The 20,457-nt window shown below is 45.4% G+C and overlaps 1 protein-coding gene across 1 annotated transcript; it reads left to right on the plus strand.

Moving 5' to 3' along the window:
- Nucleotides 1-773: 773 nt before the first annotated feature.
- On the plus strand, nt 774-20,241 carry TIMMDC1 (translocase of inner mitochondrial membrane domain containing 1). Its single transcript, XM_039544544.1, has 8 exons — nt 774-829; nt 3,856-4,233; nt 5,702-5,867; nt 7,863-7,951; nt 9,649-9,716; nt 10,786-10,864; nt 11,753-11,863; nt 17,026-20,241. Exons 1-8 carry the CDS (start codon nt 774-776, stop codon nt 17,180-17,182), a joined length of 1,104 nt encoding a protein of 367 aa, XP_039400478.1. The 3' UTR covers nt 17,183-20,241.
- Nucleotides 20,242-20,457: the final 216 nt, after the last annotated feature.

Genomic DNA, 20,457 nt, shown 5'->3' on the forward strand with positions numbered 1-20,457 from the left:
ACTGCTATTTATGCCCATGCTAGCTGGGCGTACAGTGTCAGTACTCTACACATCACCATAAGTGTCGATATACCTTAAAGTTACTAGTTCAAATCTTGTCCAAAATTGGTAGAGATTAAAAATTGTTACCACCTGAAAGCTATTCAGTGGCCCACGTGAAATAATTTAGGGAACTAAGTTCATTTCCTTGTAGGCAGGTGGTCACATCGCTAAACCAGGTGCAACTAATTGGCCCCCTTGCTGCCTGTCTCAGCAGAGAAGCCAAAGATTGCATTGGCAGGAGGCTGAAGTCCCATCTCCATCCTAGGGGTGGTTTCTCCCTCCAGAGTAACATTTGTAACACATTCTTGGGGCAGTGTGTTATACTCACAGAATAGGGCAGTTTTATCATTTGTAGTGCAGCTGTGGTTTAGGAGCCCTCATTAAGGACCGGGATCTTACTGTGATAGGCGGTGTACAAATGCAATACAAAGACAGTGCCTGCCCCAGAGAGTTTACAATCTAAGACAAGAGACAACAGGTGAATACAGACAGAGACTGGGGAGCCCAAGGAAACAGTGAGCCAGTACTGGTAAGTGTGCTAGGCAGAGGTCTCAGCACACCAGCTGGCTATCTCTTGTCAAGTTTGTTGTGGGCATCGTGGCAAAGGGGAGCTTTAAGGAGAGATTTGAAGGAGAACAAGGATATAGCCTGGCAGGTGTTTATGGGGAGCTCCTCCCAAGCTTGAGGGGCAGCCTGGGAGAGAATATGAAAGTGCTTTTAAAAAATGTAACATGGGTGATGAAGGCAATGCAGAGGCAGAGAGCCAACTCAACGGCATATATGATAGGTAAGGTGAGGATAGGCTAGGAAGGGCTCTGAAAGTGAAGGTATGTAGTTTGTGCTCGATGAGATGGAGAAGGATGAGCCAATGGAGCGATAGAAAGGGATGATGTAGTCAGAGCAATGAGCCAGGCAACTTATCATTTCCAGCAGCATTTTGAATGGGTATAAGCAGAAAGAGCTCAGCCTCAGAGCATCAGCACTAATTTTCCAGTCAGAATTTAAAAAGAAGAAAAAAGATATGAACACTAAAGTACACAAGGACCAGCTCGGGATTGTAGATTGTGAGGTCTGGGGGGAGGTACTACTCCCTCTTTTATTTCTTCAGTTCTGGGTACAGCATGGTTAAGGTTTCCCTGAACTATACTTTTGCATTTCAAAAAGGAATATAGCCTTGGTTTCATTTCTAGTACTTTTTTTTAAAAATATCCTTTTATCCTACTGAACGAGACAGAGAACTGTAATGTAAGGAACTGTAAGCAGAGGCACCGGCGTGAATGACCTAAGCATCAGGATTGAAACACAACTTCCTCCAACCATACATGCAAATAGGGTGAGCAGATGTCCCGATTTTATAGGGACTGTCCTGATTTTTGGGTCTTTTTCTTATATAGGCACCTATTACACACACACACCCACCTCCACCCAATTCCAAATTTTCAATTTGCTGTCAGATCACCCTACATTCAAATCACAATAGGGCTGAACCTGCCGTATCTCTTTTGGAAGTAGATAAATGGAGCTCTTTGCCCTTTACTGGGGAAGGGAGGACAGTGAAATCTTAGGCCTGGTCTACACTAGGGTGGGGGGTCGAACTAAGGTACGCGACTTCAGCTATGCGAATAGCGTAGCTGAAGTCGAACTACCTTAGTTCGAACTTCTTACCTGTCCAGACGCTGCGGGATCAAAGTCCGCGGCTCCCCCGTCGACTCCGCCACCGCTGTTCGCGGTGGTAGAGTTCCGGAGTCGACGGGAGCGCGTTCGGAGTTCAAACTAGACGCGATAGTTCGAACTCCAAGAAGTCGAATGCTACCCGTCGACCCGGCCGTAAGTATGGACGTACCCTTACAAACCAAGATCCTTTTTGTACTTTTGTGTGGACATGAAAGATTCCCTAGTAATTATTGATAAAGTGAGGGTTGAAATATCCCATTTCTGGGATGTTGTACTGTGTGCTGGCTGCCATGTTCCACTTTGGAGGTGCTTGTATTTCAGTGGTGCCTACATGTGTGATAGAAGTGGGCCAGTATTGCCAAACTTTCTTCATAAACATTACTTCAAATAAAAGCTACAACTTTGCTCCAATGTTCTTGGTGACCCTTTTTATTAGTTTTCCACAAATATTTGTACATGTAATTTTTTTTTCTTACATGAATGTTGACAAAGTTTAAGTCCTAGGAAAACTTGTGCATGTGTTTCCATGGTCGTCATGAAATATTTTTGTTTTTCTTCCTCACTTATAAAATGCTCAAGCAATCAAAAAGCAGAAACAAGACTGTACAAGTTAGGTGAGCAATCGGACACCATAAATTGCAGAAGTGAACAGTTCACAATTAGCCTATAGGCTGAAATACGGTTGCATAAAGTGTTAAATACTTTTTAATAATGAACAAATGAGTAGCAATCAGTCTGTTTTGGGATAATTTGAAAACAGGAAAAAAAAAGATTGCAATTCATCAAATTATTTCCTATGAGTAGATTGCCCCTCTACTGTATATTGCATGGTCTATTACTTTGGAAAGCACACTGAGAAACAAATTGGTGTTTATTTTTGTGGGTTCTATTAAGCTGGAATCTAGGTTTTCAGGATTTTGAGTTGGAACCCTTTGGGGCTTCTCGGATTTGAATAATCTAGTGCAGTTATCAGTCTTACCAACCACAATCATTCAGGTCCCTACACTTAATGTGATTGGCTTAAAAATAACAAATGGGTGGGGGTATTTTTATTTGCTTCTGGTTTCTGAGCCCACAGGATCCTCTTGGATCATGTTCAAGCTTTTCTCCACACCCATGAGGTCTACAAACGTACCTTTTTTTTTTTAAATGAAAGCTGTGCCTCACAAAAATCACCTGAGTCCAGGAACTAGGGTTTTGTGGGGGTGGGGTGGGGAACACAACTAAGAAGTTTGTGATAAAATGGTGAGTGTTGGTGACATTATTCCTGAGATGTGTACTCCAAAATATGTATGTTCAGTGGATCTTGGGCAGCTGGGCTGCCTTGTTTTCTACTTTCTCCTGGTTGAAAGCTGCTGCTTCTGCTTAGCACTAGGCATTCATCTTCCAAGCTGGAGAGAGAGAGAGAGAGAGTGAAAGTCTGCTGGGGGAAAGCATTTTCCTTGGTCAGCAGTAGGTATGCATCTTCCAAGCCATTGGCGGTTAGGGAGAGAGAGAAAGAGAGTCTTTGTGTGCGTGAAGCTCTTTCCTTGGTTAATGTGTTGGTGTTAGGCTGATGGCTCTTAGGCCATGTCTACACTACAGTCTATAGTGGATGCAAGTTATGTGGCTGTACAGCTGCTGCTGTTGGTATATTGCAGAGGTAGGCACACGAGCTGATTTTCAGTGGCACTCACACTGCCCGGGTTCTGGCCATCGGTCTGCAGGGCTCTGCATTTTAATTTAATTTTAAATGAAGCTTCTTAAACATTTTAAAAACCTTTTTCACTTTATATAAAACAATAGTTTAGTTCTATATTATAGACTTATAGAAAGAGACCTCCTAAAAAGGTTAAAATGTATTACTGGCACGCGAAACCTTAAATTAGAGTGACTAATTGAATACTCCTGAAAGATTGCCGACCCCTGGTATAGTGTTTGGGCGCCTGTACACCTGGCTGCTTGCGCGCTATGGGGCGGTGGCGCTGGAGCAGTTTGTAGAGGGGCGGCGCTGAGAGCCATTGAACCCAACTGTCAGCCCTGGTGTGTGAGGGGAACCACCTCCAGGCAGCCCCCCCCCGCAAGTTCCCGCGCCTGTGCCCAGGGGCCGGGATCCCCGCGTGCCCCGCTCTGGGCGCTGCCGCTGGGGCTCTGGCGCAGCGCACGCGACCGGGCAGACGCGGCCGGGGGGGGGGCAGCGCTGCCGCCCGGCCCTGGCGGGCGATGGGCGGGGCGGGGCGATGGGCGGGGCGGGGCCAGGCCGCCGCTTGCGCTGCGCCTCCCGGGCGGCAGGGGGCGGAGCGGGGCCGGGCCGAGGCCGCTCTTGCCGCCGGGGGTAACCAGGCGTCCGGGCCCGGGCCGCGCTCCCTGCTGCGGGGCCGGAGGCCGGAGGCTGGAGCCCGCCCGCGGTTCCGCGGCAGCAGCCGGGCATGGCGGCCCCGGGAGCGGCCCGGGGCTGGGCTCGGCGCCCCGGCACGTCGGCACCGCGGAGCCCCCGGACGCGGGCTGGGAGCGGCTGCGGGAGCTCTGGCACCGCGAGTGAGTAACGCCGGGCCGGGCCTGCAAGGGCCGGGGCCGGGGCCGGGGCCGGGGCAGCCCGTCCCCTCCGCCCGTGTGTGTGTGTGCGGCGCCCCCCCCCCCCCGCGCACATTGCTGTGGTTGTCTGTGTGTGTGTGTGTGTCTGTGTGTGTGTGTCCCTCCTCCACACCCACACACGCGCGCGCTCTGCTGTGGTTGTCTGTCCCCTCTCCCCCACCGTGGTTATCTGTGTCCCCCAACACACACACCTTGCTGTGATTGTGTCTGTCTGTCTATCCCCCCCCCCCCCACAGATGGACACTCTGCTGTGGTTATCTATCCAGTCTGCCATCCATTCCCTCTCACCCAGCCGTGTGTGTGTGTGTGTCTCTCTCTCACACACATACACACCCATCTATCTGCCCATCTCACACACACACATGCTGCTGTGGTTACCTGGCCTCCTCATCCCAGTGCTCATCCTGCACAGCCATTCACACCTTTGCCTGGTGCAACACCCGTTGGTGAATCATTCACAACCACATGGATGTGCACCCAGTCTGACCTGCTCACTCAGAAATTCATGCCTAGTACATAAAGTAACACACTTATAAGGGAAAATAGCACTGTTTTCATCAGGCGGGGAAACAACACGAGCAACCTGCTAATACTGATCATGTTCCTCTCTGGGGTGAGCATGGTCTATGCTAACCCCTAGCCCTGGAAAATCATGAGATTGATTTAAATATCATTTAATTTGCTGTCTGGATTCAGAGATTTTCGGGGTGCATTTGAATCATGTTTTTGATCTTTTCTCCACAACCTGGAGGGCTAGAAATTTACCTTTTAAAAACAAAAGCTGAGATTCTCCTGTGATCATCTGACTCCAGGAACTGGGGCTTTCAGAATAACACCCAATATCACAAAACTCACAATAAAATCATGATAACTGGCAACACTACCTTTGTGATATTCTGTATTGCCCTTTCATTCTAGGAGTGAGAAAGCACAGTCTCCAGAGTTCACTCAATCCGTAGCCTTTTTGCTGAGACTTCCCTTGAGTGACATTTGTTAGGGGTGTGGGTTTTTAAATACCCTGAGACCCACCAATTCATTTCACATAGATCTCCAAACAGCCATTAGATGCAATGGATTTTTGAACACTACTGATCTTGACTACAACAGAACCTGTGAATAAAAGGTGAAAGACTCTGTGTCCCATTCGCTTTAGCTGTCCAGTTCTGCCCAAGAAGGATTTAAAAAAAAATATAATGTTTATAATTTATAAATATTAAATTAAAATATAATTTATAATATAAATAAAATATAATATTGATGGCAGATTATGAGTTCAATCTGTAAATGCAATAATTTGAAGAGTAGTGTCTGAAATGATCCCATGCGTGATACGTTTTAGCTGGATTGACTCTTTTAGGTTAGCAGTGCTCCCAAATGCTAAATCTCCAGTAACATTGTTTCTTTGTGCCAGTGAACTACAGCAGTACCCAGAAGAAACTCTCAACATTATCAAAGCTACGTTTTCAGGGGCTGTCATTGGCTGGATGTATGGAGGTTTGCCAGCTTTTCAGCATGCGAAGACACAATATATTGAGCGGAGCCAAGCAGAGATTTTTCAGAACCGTCTGGATGCTGTGGTATGGACCAAAATCATGCATATTGGAACCAAAACTGCTCCTTTTTTGTAGAGCCTGTTTTCTGCAGCAAAGAGCCTGAAATAGAGGGGCTCGCTGCCTGTCCTGGCCCCACGCCGCTCCCGGAAGCGGCTGGCGGCCTCAGGAGGGTCAAAGGGCTCCATGCACTGCCCTGGCCTGCAGTCACCGCCCCCCCCCCCCCAAGTTTCCATTGACTGTGGTTCCCTGTTCCCGGCGAATGGGAGCTGCGGGGACGGTGTCTGCAGGTCAGAGCAGCACACAGAGCCCTCTGCCACCCCCTCCTCCCCTAGGGGCCGGATGGACGTGGTACCAGCTGCTTCCGGGAGTGGTGCAGGGCCAGGGCAGGCAGGGAGCCTGCCTCAGTCCTGCAGCGCCACGGAGGTGGCAATTCCATGGGACGAATCCAAAGCCCTGAGGGGCTGGATTTGGCCCGTGGGCCGTAGTTTGCCCAGCCCTGCTGTACATGTTGGCTGTTAGTCAGGCCAACTTTTTCAGGTGACAGATTGACTTGCTGTGCTAGACCAAAATGTTAAAACTTGAAAGAAAAACATCCTTACTTAAATATGAATTTTTAGATTGGCACGGCTTGTGGTTGCAAATTTAACAAATTGGGCTGCTGCGTCACTTACTGGGTGCTGACGTTGTAAAGTTATAGTATTGTACGGTACTTCTCATTTGGCGCTCTAGCGTACAACAGAGAATTCAGTTCCCATTGGCAAGATATTTTTAATACAGGTAAGTGTGCAAAATGTGAGTGTAATTACCTACGTAATTTTCATGCACAGTTACTGTGATTGTATTTGAAAACTACCAAACTCTTTGATTTATATTCATAAATATATAGTTTGTGTAACCATCTGTGGTAATGATGTACCTCAATTAAGTGCTGAATTATGCTCACATTCTGCGTGCTTATGTACTCAAAGTTATATTTGAGCTATTAAATTAGGCAAATTCTATTATTTCAAAAAATGGCTTACAAAAATGTTGTCTAATTTCCAGTGTGTTTTAATGGCAACCAGGTTCTCTCATAATCTGCATCATGAGGCTGTCAGATTGGTAACTTCTCCTTTGCTTGTCAGCATTTTTTGTTTTATTTAACACTTGAATAATTGTAATTGTATTCTGTCATTACATCCAGCTACAAAAAAGAATATTTTATATTTCACTGGATCATGCCTTTAAAGGGACTCTTTTATTTTTTTTTAAATCTTACCTATGTTAGTAATTTGGAAGTTAAAATAGAAATGACTTTAAACATACTTTTAATCATTTATAGTATTTGTTTAGTTCTGGCATTTTGCTCAGCTGCCACAAAAAAACTAGCGCACCCAGTTTCTCTCTGTGTTTCTAGTCTGTTACAGGCAATTATACGTTTGCACCCGTGCTACAGCATGTGGGTTGCAAGCGCTGCAAAAGAGGGTGTTGGATTTAAGCAATCTTAATTGGAATGTTTTAAAATTTCATGAGATTTCTATTAATATTACATCTTGTAAAACCTTGTTTATATACAAAGCTTAAATGTTAGGCCTAAACTACGCTGCTTGAAGGTCCTTCTTAATGTTTAAGCCAAATGGTTATCATTTAGTTATTTAATGCTATTAATCCATAGTTAAAATCAGTTAGAAACTAGTTTCAAGTTTCTGTCCCACTAGGTTTCTGCACTGCCAGTGTCATAAAAGACATTACTTTTCTGCAAGATGGCTGCCTTCAGCTCTAGGATTGGAAATACCAATTGGAATTAAACATTTAAATTAATTCTCAGGTTTCCTGTTGAATGGCTGAGAGAAATGGGGGCTGTTTCCCCTTAAGATGGAACCAGTGTATCAATTCCATCAGTTTGAGTTCTATCAAGACGGGTAATCCTAATAGAATAGCCAGTGTCTCAAGTATCATCGTCTGAAAGTACCGCAAGTCTGTGTGCAGTGAAATGACAGTGAGTTTAAGACCTGTAACAGTCTCTCATTCTCCCCATAGCAATCTGCACATCGTGCTGCACTCAGGGGATTCATCCGTTACGGCTGGCGCTGGAGCTGGAGAATTGCTACTTTTGTGGCAATATTTAAGTAAGTTTTCCATATCTGTGGTTGTGGGGAAATATCAGGATAAGAACCTGCAGAGATCTGTTTAGGTGAAAATAACAGCTATAAGTGTTAAAGGGACTCTGTCAGGTTGAAAATCATACTTTAAAAAAGCTTTTTAAAACAAATGTAATTTATTTTTCACCATTAACACTCTGCTTTCTTTTGACTTCTCACTGAGCGTGGAAGATGAAAACAGAATGGTTGGTTTCACTTTTGGGGCTAAATCCAGAAAGGGGAATGTGGGCTCAGGATTGCGATGCCTAAATTTAGATGTTCTGCCACCTATTAGAATCCACAACTTCAAGTAAGGCCCAATGCATGGGGAGAGATAGGTGCCTAAAAGGGATATCTACAAAAGCCAGCAAGCTTAGTGGATTGTTGCCTAAGTTAACCAATAGGAAATGCTGAGGAGAGAGGTGTGGCCCAAGTCCCACTCCTCTCCGACTTTGGACTGGAGGAAGAGGTTTTTCTCCACTCGGGGTTCACAGCTGTGGTGCTTCAGCCAGGTCAATGCTTTTTCCTCAAAAAATGGATGAGGAGGAGGAGGTGTCACCTCCTTTAGCCCTGAAGCCTCATGGTTAGAGCAGTCACCTGGGGAGGTGGGAGATCTGCAGTAGGTTCCTGCTCTTCTCAGGCAGAGGGGGGATTTGAACCTTGTTTCTGATGTAGCTGTTCCATTTTTCATGAAATACTGAAGTAGTCATTGGAGCAGGAACTTGAACTTGACTCTCCCCCATCCCAGGTGAGTGCCCTAATCACTGGCCCATAGAGTCATTCTTCAGTCCATTGAATATTGAATACAAAGTGGAACAGTTTCATCAGGAAAGATTGAAAGACCCACCTCACCGGTGTTTGCAGTTCCTCACAGTTTAGTACCATTTTCAGATTTAATTGATGTACTGTTTACTCCTTCTTCTGGAACTTTAATTGTGTTAACTATACTGGACCTAACACACATTCCTGTGGTTTCCCCACAGCTGTCTTCAGACATCTTCTGCACAGCTTGAGACATTGCCCTTTTTCATTACCCCCTTGGATTTTTATTCTATAGCCAGTTTTCAGACTACATGACAGTATCCATGTGCAAACCATTTTATAGTCATTTTGGGAGTAAGTTTTTGAGATAATCAAATGCCTTCCTAAAATCCAAATACAGAATTTCTGCTTCATTCCTCCTTCCCACTAACCTTAAGCTTGACCAGCAATTACCCTCCTCCCACTCTTTTCCCCCCCCCCCCCCAAAAAAAAGAAACCAACAACTCCCAGTTGATGGTTTTATCCTCACTCAGTAGTTAGAGACATAGGCTGCACTTTAGGAGTTGACCAGCCATGCTTGTGGCTCCCACAAAATGTTCACGGTACACTGTCATGATTGATAGGTTCACTTTTGGGTCTAACCTGCTTGCAGACTTCATATGGTTTTAAATTTATGCTTGGAAATGATGGTTTAAAAAAATTACATAAAAAACCTTGGCGTTCTAGTGCTCCCCCACATCCTGTAAGGGGATTGAGGTCAGTGCATTAGTGGCTACCATGTGTGTCCCAGACAGATCGGCTATAGGGAGGATGGGGTGGGCTGACCACTTAGCTCCCTGATTTGGGTTCCATAGGGCTGTATTGTCGAGTGTGCTTTTTGTTCAGGTCTGCCTTCTGACTCTTTCTGTGCCCCACGCTTGCAGCACAGTGAGCACTGGTCTGTCCGTGTACCGCAATAAAACCACCTTCAGTCACTTCGCTGCCGCAGGAGGTGAGATTACTTTATTTCTATATTCTGTTCTGTTTGAGTGAGGAGATACTGTCTTTGATTTGAGTCAGTGGGAGTCAGCGCTCCTGGCTTGGATTTCCTCTGCTGCCACTGACTAACTTTATTTATATAATTAACCACAGTGTGCCTGTTTCCCATTCCTAATACAGGGTTGATAAAACTTTCCTAACCCACCAGGGAGTTGCAAGGCTTAGTTAATGTTTGAAAGTTTGTTGCCCTTCTTGAGTGAAAGGTGCTTGGGTAGTATAAGTGTGGCAGAACAGTGTATAATATCTCATCTCAAAAATGAGAAATGAGCATTAGAAATCCATCAATGAGGGGGTATGCATATTCCTTCCTTCTCTTCATAACAGCTTAATGCTGCTGCTTACAAATGTTTCCAAGGGAAAGATCATTTTTAAGTTTGCTCTAGATACAAAACAGGGTCTCCTTCTGTATGTTATCTTTATATAAGCATATATTGTGGTTCCAGTTGGTTATATTTTTCCTCACTTCCTGTTTTAAATTGTTAAGTAGTATTACTGGTTGTTATTGAACAACTGCTGTGCTCTGTCAGAGGTAGCTCTGTTTCAGTAGTGGGTGGGCTCGTAGTCCTCCCCAAGCATTTAGTTCTTACAGCTCTTTTGGAAGAAATTTTGTGCTGTGTTTAGTGTTAGAGAAGTTACAGATTTAAAAAAAATACGTATTGGGTTGCCACTCTCATCTTCCCTTCCAAATTGAATTGGAAATATGGCAACCGAGGCCAAAACGTGACTGTTGGGAGTGAAGCAGCTTTACTGAGTCATGTGACACCATATTGTGACATTCCCCCCAAAGCGGTGAACTTAAGGTACAGACAATCACACATGTTCAGGCCCCTCAGAGATTGGCAGAGCCACTGCTGGCTCAGTATTTGGTTTCTGTTCTCTTGAGACTGGCTTTTGGCATTCAGGGGGTGGGAGGTAGAAGTGGCAGAGCAGTTCCCTCGGAGAGGGAGAGGGGGAGGGGGAGGGAGGGGCTGGGTGGTGCTAGGACTCCTTAGAGGTTCATGTCTGTGGCTTGTGTGTTTTAGCCGTTACAGGAGGCCTGTTCAGAATGCATTTGGGCCTGAGCAAAATGGCAGCTGGCAGTGTCCTTGGAGCAGCATTCGGGTAAGCTGCACACATACCAAATCAATAACCAGGGTCAGAATTATATTCTTTAGCTACTGTATGTTGGATAATAACCTCCCAAGTCAAGCCTTGAATCTTAGGAGGGGCTGCAGCAGACTTCCCAGACCCTCAGCAGCCAGCTGGATTTTCTGCATCCCTTTTTTGGACCATGATGATTTCTGTCTCCAAAAGTCCTCATCCAGTTTTTCCGTACTTTATATTTCATTGTTCTTCCAGTGATGGCTGGATACATGGAGATTTCCCTTTCTCCTTAGAGGTGATCAGTGCTTGCACCTTAAATGGCCATAGAAGATGCTGATTACCATTAAAACAGAAAAGTAACAATAGTGTTATGATCCTCTCTCCTCCTGCCCCTTCTCCCCATGTTTAATGTCTCTACTAACCAGCTATTCAGTTGGCTTCTCAGGACAATTTGCCAAAAGTAAAGAGGATGTAGCATTTTCTTGAGGAGCTGTGTTGTATACTGGTGACAGCAGGAGACTAGCAGCAAGAACTCCTGGATTTTCTTCCCAGCTTCACCACTGACTGCCCGTATGCCCTTGGGCAAATCACTTAGCTTCTCTGTGACTGTTTTCCCAGCGGTAAAATTTTAATAATACTGACCTACCTTGTCTGATAAGAAGCTTAATAAGTGCTTACGAAGCACATCAGACGGTTGTAGCAGGGGTATTATGTTTCCGGAATAGCTGTATGGGGAGTTGAGTTTCATGCAGTGATTGTCACACCTAGTGAAAAGGAGGGTCTGAATATTGGAGGTGGTTATGCATCACTGACCTCCCTCCCCCACACTCATTCCTTATTGCCAGTAAACTATCACTATTAATGTCTTCTGATGGCTTATCTGTAACTTCCTCCTCCACCTCTTAGCATCCCTGCAGGAGGGCTGTTGATGGCAGTGCAGAAGCTCGCTGGTGAGAGCATACAGGAGAAAAGACTACGTGAAAGAAGATTGCTGCATGAACAGAAGTTAGCAGAGTGGTAAGAAAAAATGTTGCGCTATCTAAATTAGTGAATCTGTATCACTGATCAGAGATGGCTGTAGTTCCGACTTTTTCATCTGGCAAACCAATTTGTAAGAGAGAGCATTGGATGGTACATTTCTGCTTCCAGCCCCAGTTCCTCACTATTTGATTCTCAGGTCGTTTCAGGGATCAATCTAAGAACCACTGATCTAGCCTCAGATTACACCGTTTATTGTCCAGTGAAAGTCAATGCTGCAATTTGCTTATTTTGTAGTACAATAATTTGAATTTATAGCTTGCCTCCCCTCAAAACTCTCCCAACATCTTCACTTCTCGTGTGGCTGGGAAAGTAAACAGCAGATTTTAATATATTTTAAAGAATGTTTGGACTTTACTGAGTCTTTTATTACAATATGCAGGCTGGGGTCGGGGGGAGTCAAACACGGTCACAATTCTTCTCGTGTAGCTTTACATTTCCCTTTATTGGAAAAGGGATGCCTGAAGTCTTTGGGAAGGAAGACCTCCCCTAAAACTATTATCTTTTGAAAACTGAACAGTGTATATATTTATTATATTTTAAAAAAATCTCTAAAGATGGAAGAGAGCTATTAGTTCTTTGAGTGATTGCTCATGTATATTCCACAATAGATGTGTGTGCTCACCATGTGCACTGGTGTCAGAAGTTTTTCCCCTAGCAGTGCCCGTAGGGGAGCACCACAAGCAACCCCTGGAGTGGTGCCTCCGTAGTGCAGTATAAGGGGTGCTGCACGCTCCCCCCACCCTCAGTTCCTTCTTGCCAGACAACTCCGACAGAGGGGAAGGAGGGATGTGGAATAGACATGAGCAACACATCTCGAAGAACACCAGTTACGGAAAAGGTAACTGTCTTTTCTTCTTCGAGTGATTGCTCATGTGTATTCCACAATAGGTGATTCCAAGCTATATCTATTGGAGGTGGGTAGGAGTTCACAAATTCTCGGGACGGAGCACAGCCCTGCTGAACCCGGCATCATCTCTGGTTTAGGAGACGATTGCATAATGCGAGGTGAATGTGTGAACTGAAGACCATGTGGCAGCCCTGCAAATGTCCTGAATGGGGACATGGGCTAAAAAGTCAGCCGGCGAGGCTTGATCCCTAGTCAAGTGCACCTTCACAATTGGTGGTAGAGAGATTCCCGCCAAGTCATAACAGGTACAGATGCACGAGATGATCCAGTTGGAGAGCTGCTGAGTGGAGATCGGCCAACCTTTCATGCATTCGGCTGAGGCGATGAACAGCTGCAAAGATTTCATGAACAGCTTAGTCCACTCCAGGTAAAAAGCCAGAGCCCGTCTCACATCAGCGTGTGGAGGCAACGCTCCTCGCTGGATGCATGGGGCTTGGGGCAGAGGACCGGCAGGAAAATGTCCAGACCCATGTGGTAGGCATTCCTCCTGAAGGTGGTCTCTGAAGGACGTGGGAGGAGCTGGACCTTATCCTTATGGAACACCGTGTATGGGGGCTCAGAGGTCAGGGCCCTGAGTTCTGAGACCTGCCTAGCCGACATGATCGCCACCAGGAAGGCCACCTTCCACGAGAGATGTGACCAGGAGCACTTAGCTAGCGGCTCAAACCAGGGACCCATCAGCCAGGCCAGCACCAAGTTCAGGTCCCACTGCAGGACCGGGGGCCTAACGTACAGGAAGAGACGATCCAATCCCTTAAGGAATCAGCCAGGCATGGCATGGGAGAATACCATGTGCCCCTGCACTGGCAGGTGGAAAGCCGATATGGGCCGCCAAGTGCACTCTGACAGATGAAGGCGCCGGGCCCTGGGCTCTAAGGTGAAGGAGGTAGTCCAAAATGAACTGGATCAGGGAAGCCATGGAGGAGACGCCTAGTTCAGCCACCCATCGGGAAAACTGAGGCCACTTTGCCAAGTAGGCTCGGTGTGTGGAGGGCTGCCTGCTTTCCAAGAGGACATGCTGAACCCCTTCCGAGCATGTCCTTTCCTCCTGGCCTAAAATTGTGATCATCTGGTCAGACCTCCTGTATAGCCCAGGCTTCCCCAAAATAATTCCTAGAGCTTTTAGAAAAATATCCAATCTTGATTTAAAAACAATCAGTGATGAAGAGTCCATCACAACCCTTGGTAAATTGTTCCAATTTTTAATTACTCTAATCATTAAAAATTTACACCTTATTTCTAGTCTGAATTTGTCTAGCTTCAACTTCCAGCCATTGGATCATGTTATATCTTTCTCTGCTAGATTGAAGAGCCCATCATTAAATATTTGTTTGCCATGTAGGTACTTATAGACTGTAATCAAGTCACCTCTCAACCTTTTCTTTGTTAGACTCCAGCAGCTCAATCTTCTTATTTTATCACTAAAACATCAGTTTGTAGAATAAGCAGATTACAAGCCCCAATGATAAATCCTTCATATGCAGTTTTTCACATGGATAGAGTAATTGAGACCACATCCATCTTTTATTGCAGAAGTACTATCAGATTTTCATATCTATCAATTCATTCACTTACCATTTTTTTCCAAAACCTCACTCTTCACCTGCTGAATCTAAATTACATCCTTTAGATGTGAGAATATTGCTGTTACATTACATATAAAGAACTAACTCGTCATAACACTTCAAGACTTGTTATTGCTTACGGTAACAAACCAAAAGGGATGGCTATTTTTTTTTTCAAAATGTGTAGAGGATTGTATTAGAACTGTTCATGATATTAAGAAGAGGAGCCCTCTATCAAAATCAGAACTCACTCCACCAGACCACAAGTTCATGATTTCAAGATCAAGATGGATCAGACATGATCATCTAGTCTGACCTCCTCACCGCAAGATGCAGGCCACACCACCACCCCTCCTGAAAACCCCTGCCCCCATGAGGCCCCAACCCTCCAGGGGCAGGAAAAAACCTTCCTTCTGGAGGAAAGCTCCCAGGCCCAAAAGCGGTCAGCCCCCCCCTGGCATGGCTCTGAACCTCTCAGCCAAACCCCAAAGAAGGTTTATAACCTACATTAAACCATTTACTATATTTTTGACCTATTTACCACCTATTTCAGTGTGACTTCCTATATTATATCATCCCATAAATCCATCTTAATCTATCATAACATTCATCCTTAAACTTCTCTAGCACTTCCTCCTAAGTCTTTTTCGGTAGGTTCTGTTTTCCTCGAAAGGCTGTTCCAGTATTGAAACTTCCGTCTTATTTCAAGCCTGAATTTCCTGACTGACAGTTTATATCCGATTGTTCTCGTTGTCACATTAGCACTGAGCTGAAATAATTCTTCTCCTCCCTAGTATTTTCTCCTCTGATATATTTATATCTCTCTATATCCCTCTTATTCTTAATCTCTCTTTTCTTTAAAACAAGGTTCTCTCCTTTCAGTCTCCCTTCCTTCTCTCCTCCTTCCATTCTTGGCGGATCCTTCTAGTGGCCCTTTCAGTTCCCCTTCTTTCATCCTTCTCTATTTCTATTCTTCAAAAGAACATGGTGAAAAAACAAAACTACAACAATACTCAAATGGATATCTCCTAGCCTTACCCTATATAAATACTCCCAGAAATACCACCCTAAATGCAACCCAAGCCTAATTTAGCTTTTATGCAACACATTTTATTTCTCACATCAGTCATCCCTCATCATCAATCCCTCCTCCTACCTCCTCCTCCTCCTCCTCCTCCCTCTCCCTACATCCCAACTGGCGTCCCCAGCTTATAACTAAAGTTCTTGTTAGACATCCCTAAAACTTCTCACTATTCTTCTCACCTGTGAATACCATCCTTTTTTACAAGGTCATCTAAAAGAGGTCAGAGAATATCCCTGATCCTCTTCGATCCTCCCAACCCCCCCCCCAACTTAAACTTTATCAGCTATCTCAGCCCACTTACTCTCTCTTGGTTCCCAGGTCAGCATAAAATATAATAAAAAAATCGGACCCAAAACCGACTAACTCACTCCCCTCTCCACCCCCTCCCCCCCCAACCTGGACAGTTCCTACAATACTACCCTCTTCAGTCTCTCCTTTCCTCTCCCTATCTTTTTCTTTTTTTTCATTTTCATTTCCCTTTTTTTTTTTTATAATTCTTCATTCATGCATTCATCAACGCCTTACTGATATCAGAGATAATATTAGATTTCCTTTTCCACCTTTAAAAAAAATCTCTACTTTCTCAAAAGAGAGAATCAAGTTGGTTTTGTACGATCTACTTTATAAAAATCCATGCTGTAATCTATCCCAGTTGCCATCGGCCTCATGCTCCGGAACCACTCTCTCTTTTAAGATTTTTTCCATGACTTTGCATACTACAGATGTTAGACTAAGTTGCATCAATAGCATGCCCAAGTCAAGTTCCAGCACTGGAAGTATGTAGAGCTCCTACTCTGTTTTCAGCTCATACACTTACAAAACATTATTCTTTACTCACTACTTCAAGATCTGATGCCAACTTTGGAAGAGCAGTTTTGCAATCTCTTTTCAGATAACTCCTAGAGCTCACCATCTAGAAAGATGACTGCTAGCTAATCACCACAAGTGGGATCAACTGAAAGAAGAAAGATGGTTACTTACCTTATAAGAAACTATTGTTGAGATGTTCTGCACATCTGGACCCCATGACCTGTCCTCTGTTCCTGCAGCTCAGAAGCTTATAAATAAGGATTCTAGGCAGCAAAGGAAGTTAGTGGTAGTTGATGTCACTCTGCCCTTTATCTGCTTTGGGGAGGATGGGGGATTGAGGGCGTGCATGGCGCAGGTGTGACCCTGGTAGGGAAAATATTCCACACGCCTGTGCTGGGGCCCAGTGGACGTCATCAGTGGGATTCATGTGTGTGGAACATCTTGAAGAATGACGGTTACTGTCATTATTGTAAGGTAAGTAACCATTCCTTGTTCTTTTTTAATTCGAGCATTCATTTGACTGGCAGCTTGGGGAAGGAGTGTGTTCAAAGGGATAAGCCTGGTTCTTGTCAATGACACTGTTTGTGTGACTCATAAAAACTTACAAATAGTGACAAAACTAGACAGAGACTAAAGATTTGGGCTTTCAGGTTACTGGTGTTTGTTTTACCAATGAGCAGGAGGAGATAACTAGACACTAGGGCTGCAAATTATATGCTTAGAGGGAGAGTACAGAAACTGAAATTATTTTATCTTCCCTCTCCCCTTTTAGGAAAGCTAGGCTTAATGTTACTGAAGCTGACTTGAAAGAAATTGTCGGTAACACTCAGGAAGGAACCATGGAGAGAGATATCGAGAAGATCCAAGAGTTGTTAAATCTTCCCAAGAACCCTCTGCCATCGGAAGATGAGAACTCGTCTGAGCTCTGACTTCAGTCAAGGCATCTTGGAACACTGGCCTGAATCTATTTCTGTATCCATTGTTTTCGGCAGCAACAGTTTGACAACAATGTTGTGGATATGTATCATGGCGGAGGGAGGGTTCAGGATCTTCAACTGGAGTAATGACCAGTGAGCTGTGTTTTGTGTGGGGGCAGCAACAGAACTCTTAGTGACTACTTCACACTTGAATGCCCTGGGCCACATCTTAATGCAATATACACAGAGAAAGGGGGGTTCATTAGTGCTGCAAGAGTGCATATCCTTATGCCACTGTAGTGAGTGGCATGATGGCAGAGTCTAGGAGCTGCCACTCTCCCAAAGAAGCCTGTAATGACATTTTTATCCTTATTTGAAAACAGAATTCAGTTTTGGTGAAACTGGCTGCACTGATAGCGCTGGAGTCCTGCTTATCCATTGGCCAGGTGCAGTATGGGCAATGTCCATGCTAGTTCCCGCCACTCTATTTCTTCAGCGTACCTCAACCCAGCTCCACTAGGAACAGTGCTACAGGTTGGAAGAGTTTGGTAACTGTGGCCTACTCAGGCTTTAGGCGTTTTGCAGAAATAAATGGTTCTCAGTTTTCCAAATGAGGCTTGTGACAGTGTCAGGATCACAAAGAAAGTGCCTGACAAGGACATACCTTGGGTTCCTCTAAAGTAGGGTGTCCTTCCTTGAGGGGGAGGGGGGGCTACAACAAGGATGACTGAATGTTGGCAGGAGAGCTTAGCGTTACAAACACGTTTTAACCAAAAATTGTGATTGTCGTAAATTACAAATTACAGGATCCTCTTGGAGGAAGACTATTGGAAACGCTATTTAATAGACATGACCGCTCACATTGTCTAGACTGTTTTGTCTGCTAGAATCTCTCCTTATTCTGGTCATACAGTATTGTAATTGAGCACACCAGCAAGCCTGCTCCCAGGGGCGAGGAAAGTTAAGTCTCATGGCCCCATTCGGGCCCTTGAGGCTGACAACCCTTATTCTCATAGCAAGAGCAAACAACTTTGTCATGAAAATTTAGGGCTGGCTTTGAATTATAACAGTCTGTGGTTGAAATGGCTCTGTATCCCTTCACCACTTCATGCTGGGCTGAAGCCAGTTTTTAGCAATGCTTGTAGTTTACTCCCTGTAACAGTGAGGTCATAGATGCACGACCCTGCTCCATGTTTTGGAAGAAAGCTCCCAACAAGGTAAATACAGGAACCTGTTGACAAGCCATAACAGGAGCAGGGGCTAAGTATATAGCTTCCCTCCCCAAGGTTCAGCCAGGTACATGTCATTACATTCTGCCTAAATGTGTTGTTCCTCCACTTCCAGGTTGCTGCTAACATCTGCACAGCTCAGTCAGCAGAGCATGTCCCACCCACCCAAACCCGGTTCCTCACACACTTGTTTAAATAAGGCACTGGTTTTCAGAAATGAGCATATTCTCTATTAACTATACTCTCATTTTTCCATAGAAGGAAAAAAAATGCATTGTTGGGGTGGACTTGTCTTGTTCCTTCACATACTACAAGGGGAGGAATGTGTACAGCCATGGCTATTCTTCATTGCTGGCCTCACTCTTCCTCCACACCTATGTACAGGTCATCAACAATGCTGCCGTGACCCCCTCTGCCCCCAACAAATGTGTGTGTTCGCCACTCTAGTTATGCTGAGTTGTTTTTCAGCCTTGCCCAGTTGTCAAATTCTTTCATGCTCACGTACTTTCTTGCTTCCCCATTCCTTGTAAGCACCTCACACTCTCAACTTTAATTATGAGCTATATGCTGATGTGGCTCATTGCTCCCTCTTCCTCTTTTAATGACTGTTCTGGGAGTGATGATTAATGAGACAACTTCTTGTGCACGGTGGAATGCGTGTTAGAAAAACCATCAGAGCAATGCTAGTTTTATAGAGCTTTTTTGCAAAGTGAGGGTCAAATTCTGTGGTTTAGCATTAGAAGTTGATTCACTTGCTCTTTCAGACACCCTCCTTGATGCATTTCCTGCCCAGTCTGTTTTTCCCTGTACTTCCTCATTTTGTATAATCCCAGCCACCACTTCAGTCATGGCTCAGAATGGGGAGTTTAAAAAGCATTTTTACTAGTGATAAGAACTGGCATGTCGCACAAAGACTGCAGGCCTTTAGTTCTGAGATAGGTTCGAGGTAGAGGTGTGGGGGATGTGTGTGTGCTTAGCATACCTGTGCTGTGGCAATGCTATCGTGGAGGGTCCATGGGCTCAGAGTTGAAGGGGGATTAGGGAAGAGCCCTTCAGGCAGCTGCTGAGACTGTGCAAAGAGGCATCAGTTACCGCTGATGGAGTCTGTGCCTACCAGCATGACCGACCTACTCTTTTACTGCCTTTAATGCTGGCTCTTGCCTGGTGAGAGTGGGTGCTGACCTGGCACTGACCAAGTATTCTGGACTCCCGCTGGCATTAGCATTGCGCACACCTTGCAGGACTGGGCTTTAAGGTGCAGGCCCCCTTTCCAGCTCAAGCCCCTTTGGTTGAGGCTTGTATTGGTGTAACTCGCCAACATTGCACATACTCTGTACCGTGGCAGCCAGCTGGCTAGAGCCTGACCTGACATAGGGCTAGAGCCACAAAAGGCTACAGCACCGAACTTCCACTTTAAATCAAGTCCAGCTGTTAGCACTTCACAGCACTCAGCTGCAACCTCACGTGGTGCCTAAATCCCATGGGCACCAAAGCTTCTGCCAGTAACATCCTAATGCCACCACATGGTTTGGTGCCTAAGCCCTGGCAAGCTCCTCTCACTAGCTCTGACCACTGGGCTAGTGGGAATAACAGGGAGGAGGGCAGGGGCAATGGCACCACTGCAACCATGTTTTGCAGGAAAGGTTTGGCCTGGTACAAGTGCCTAGGGCTAGGAGACTGTTCACAGCTGTGTGTAAGGCAGCACCTCCCTCTCACCCAGGTGGCTCAGGCCTCACCGCTCGCAACTATTTCCTATTTACTAGCATAAATAGCTTCCTCTGCTCAGCAGGCTAGATTTTGTGGAGCCCATTCTTTGGTGCCTAACTCTGAGCCTGAATCCCTGTTGTAGATCTAGACTGGGGCGGGCAAACGTTTTGGCCTGAGGGCTGCATCGAGTTTCCAAAATTGTATAGAGGGCCAGTTAGCGGAGGCTGTGCCTCCCCAAACAGCCAGACGTGGCCCAGCCCCACCCCCTATCTGCCCCCCTCTTGCTTCTCACTCCCTGACAGCCCCCAGAACTCCCACCCCTGACTGCCCCCTGCCACCCCATCCAATCCC

Source organism: Mauremys reevesii, linkage group 1 (genome assembly GCF_016161935.1).
Source record: "Mauremys reevesii isolate NIE-2019 linkage group 1, ASM1616193v1, whole genome shotgun sequence".
Lineage (NCBI taxonomy): Eukaryota > Metazoa > Chordata > Testudines > Geoemydidae > Mauremys > Mauremys reevesii.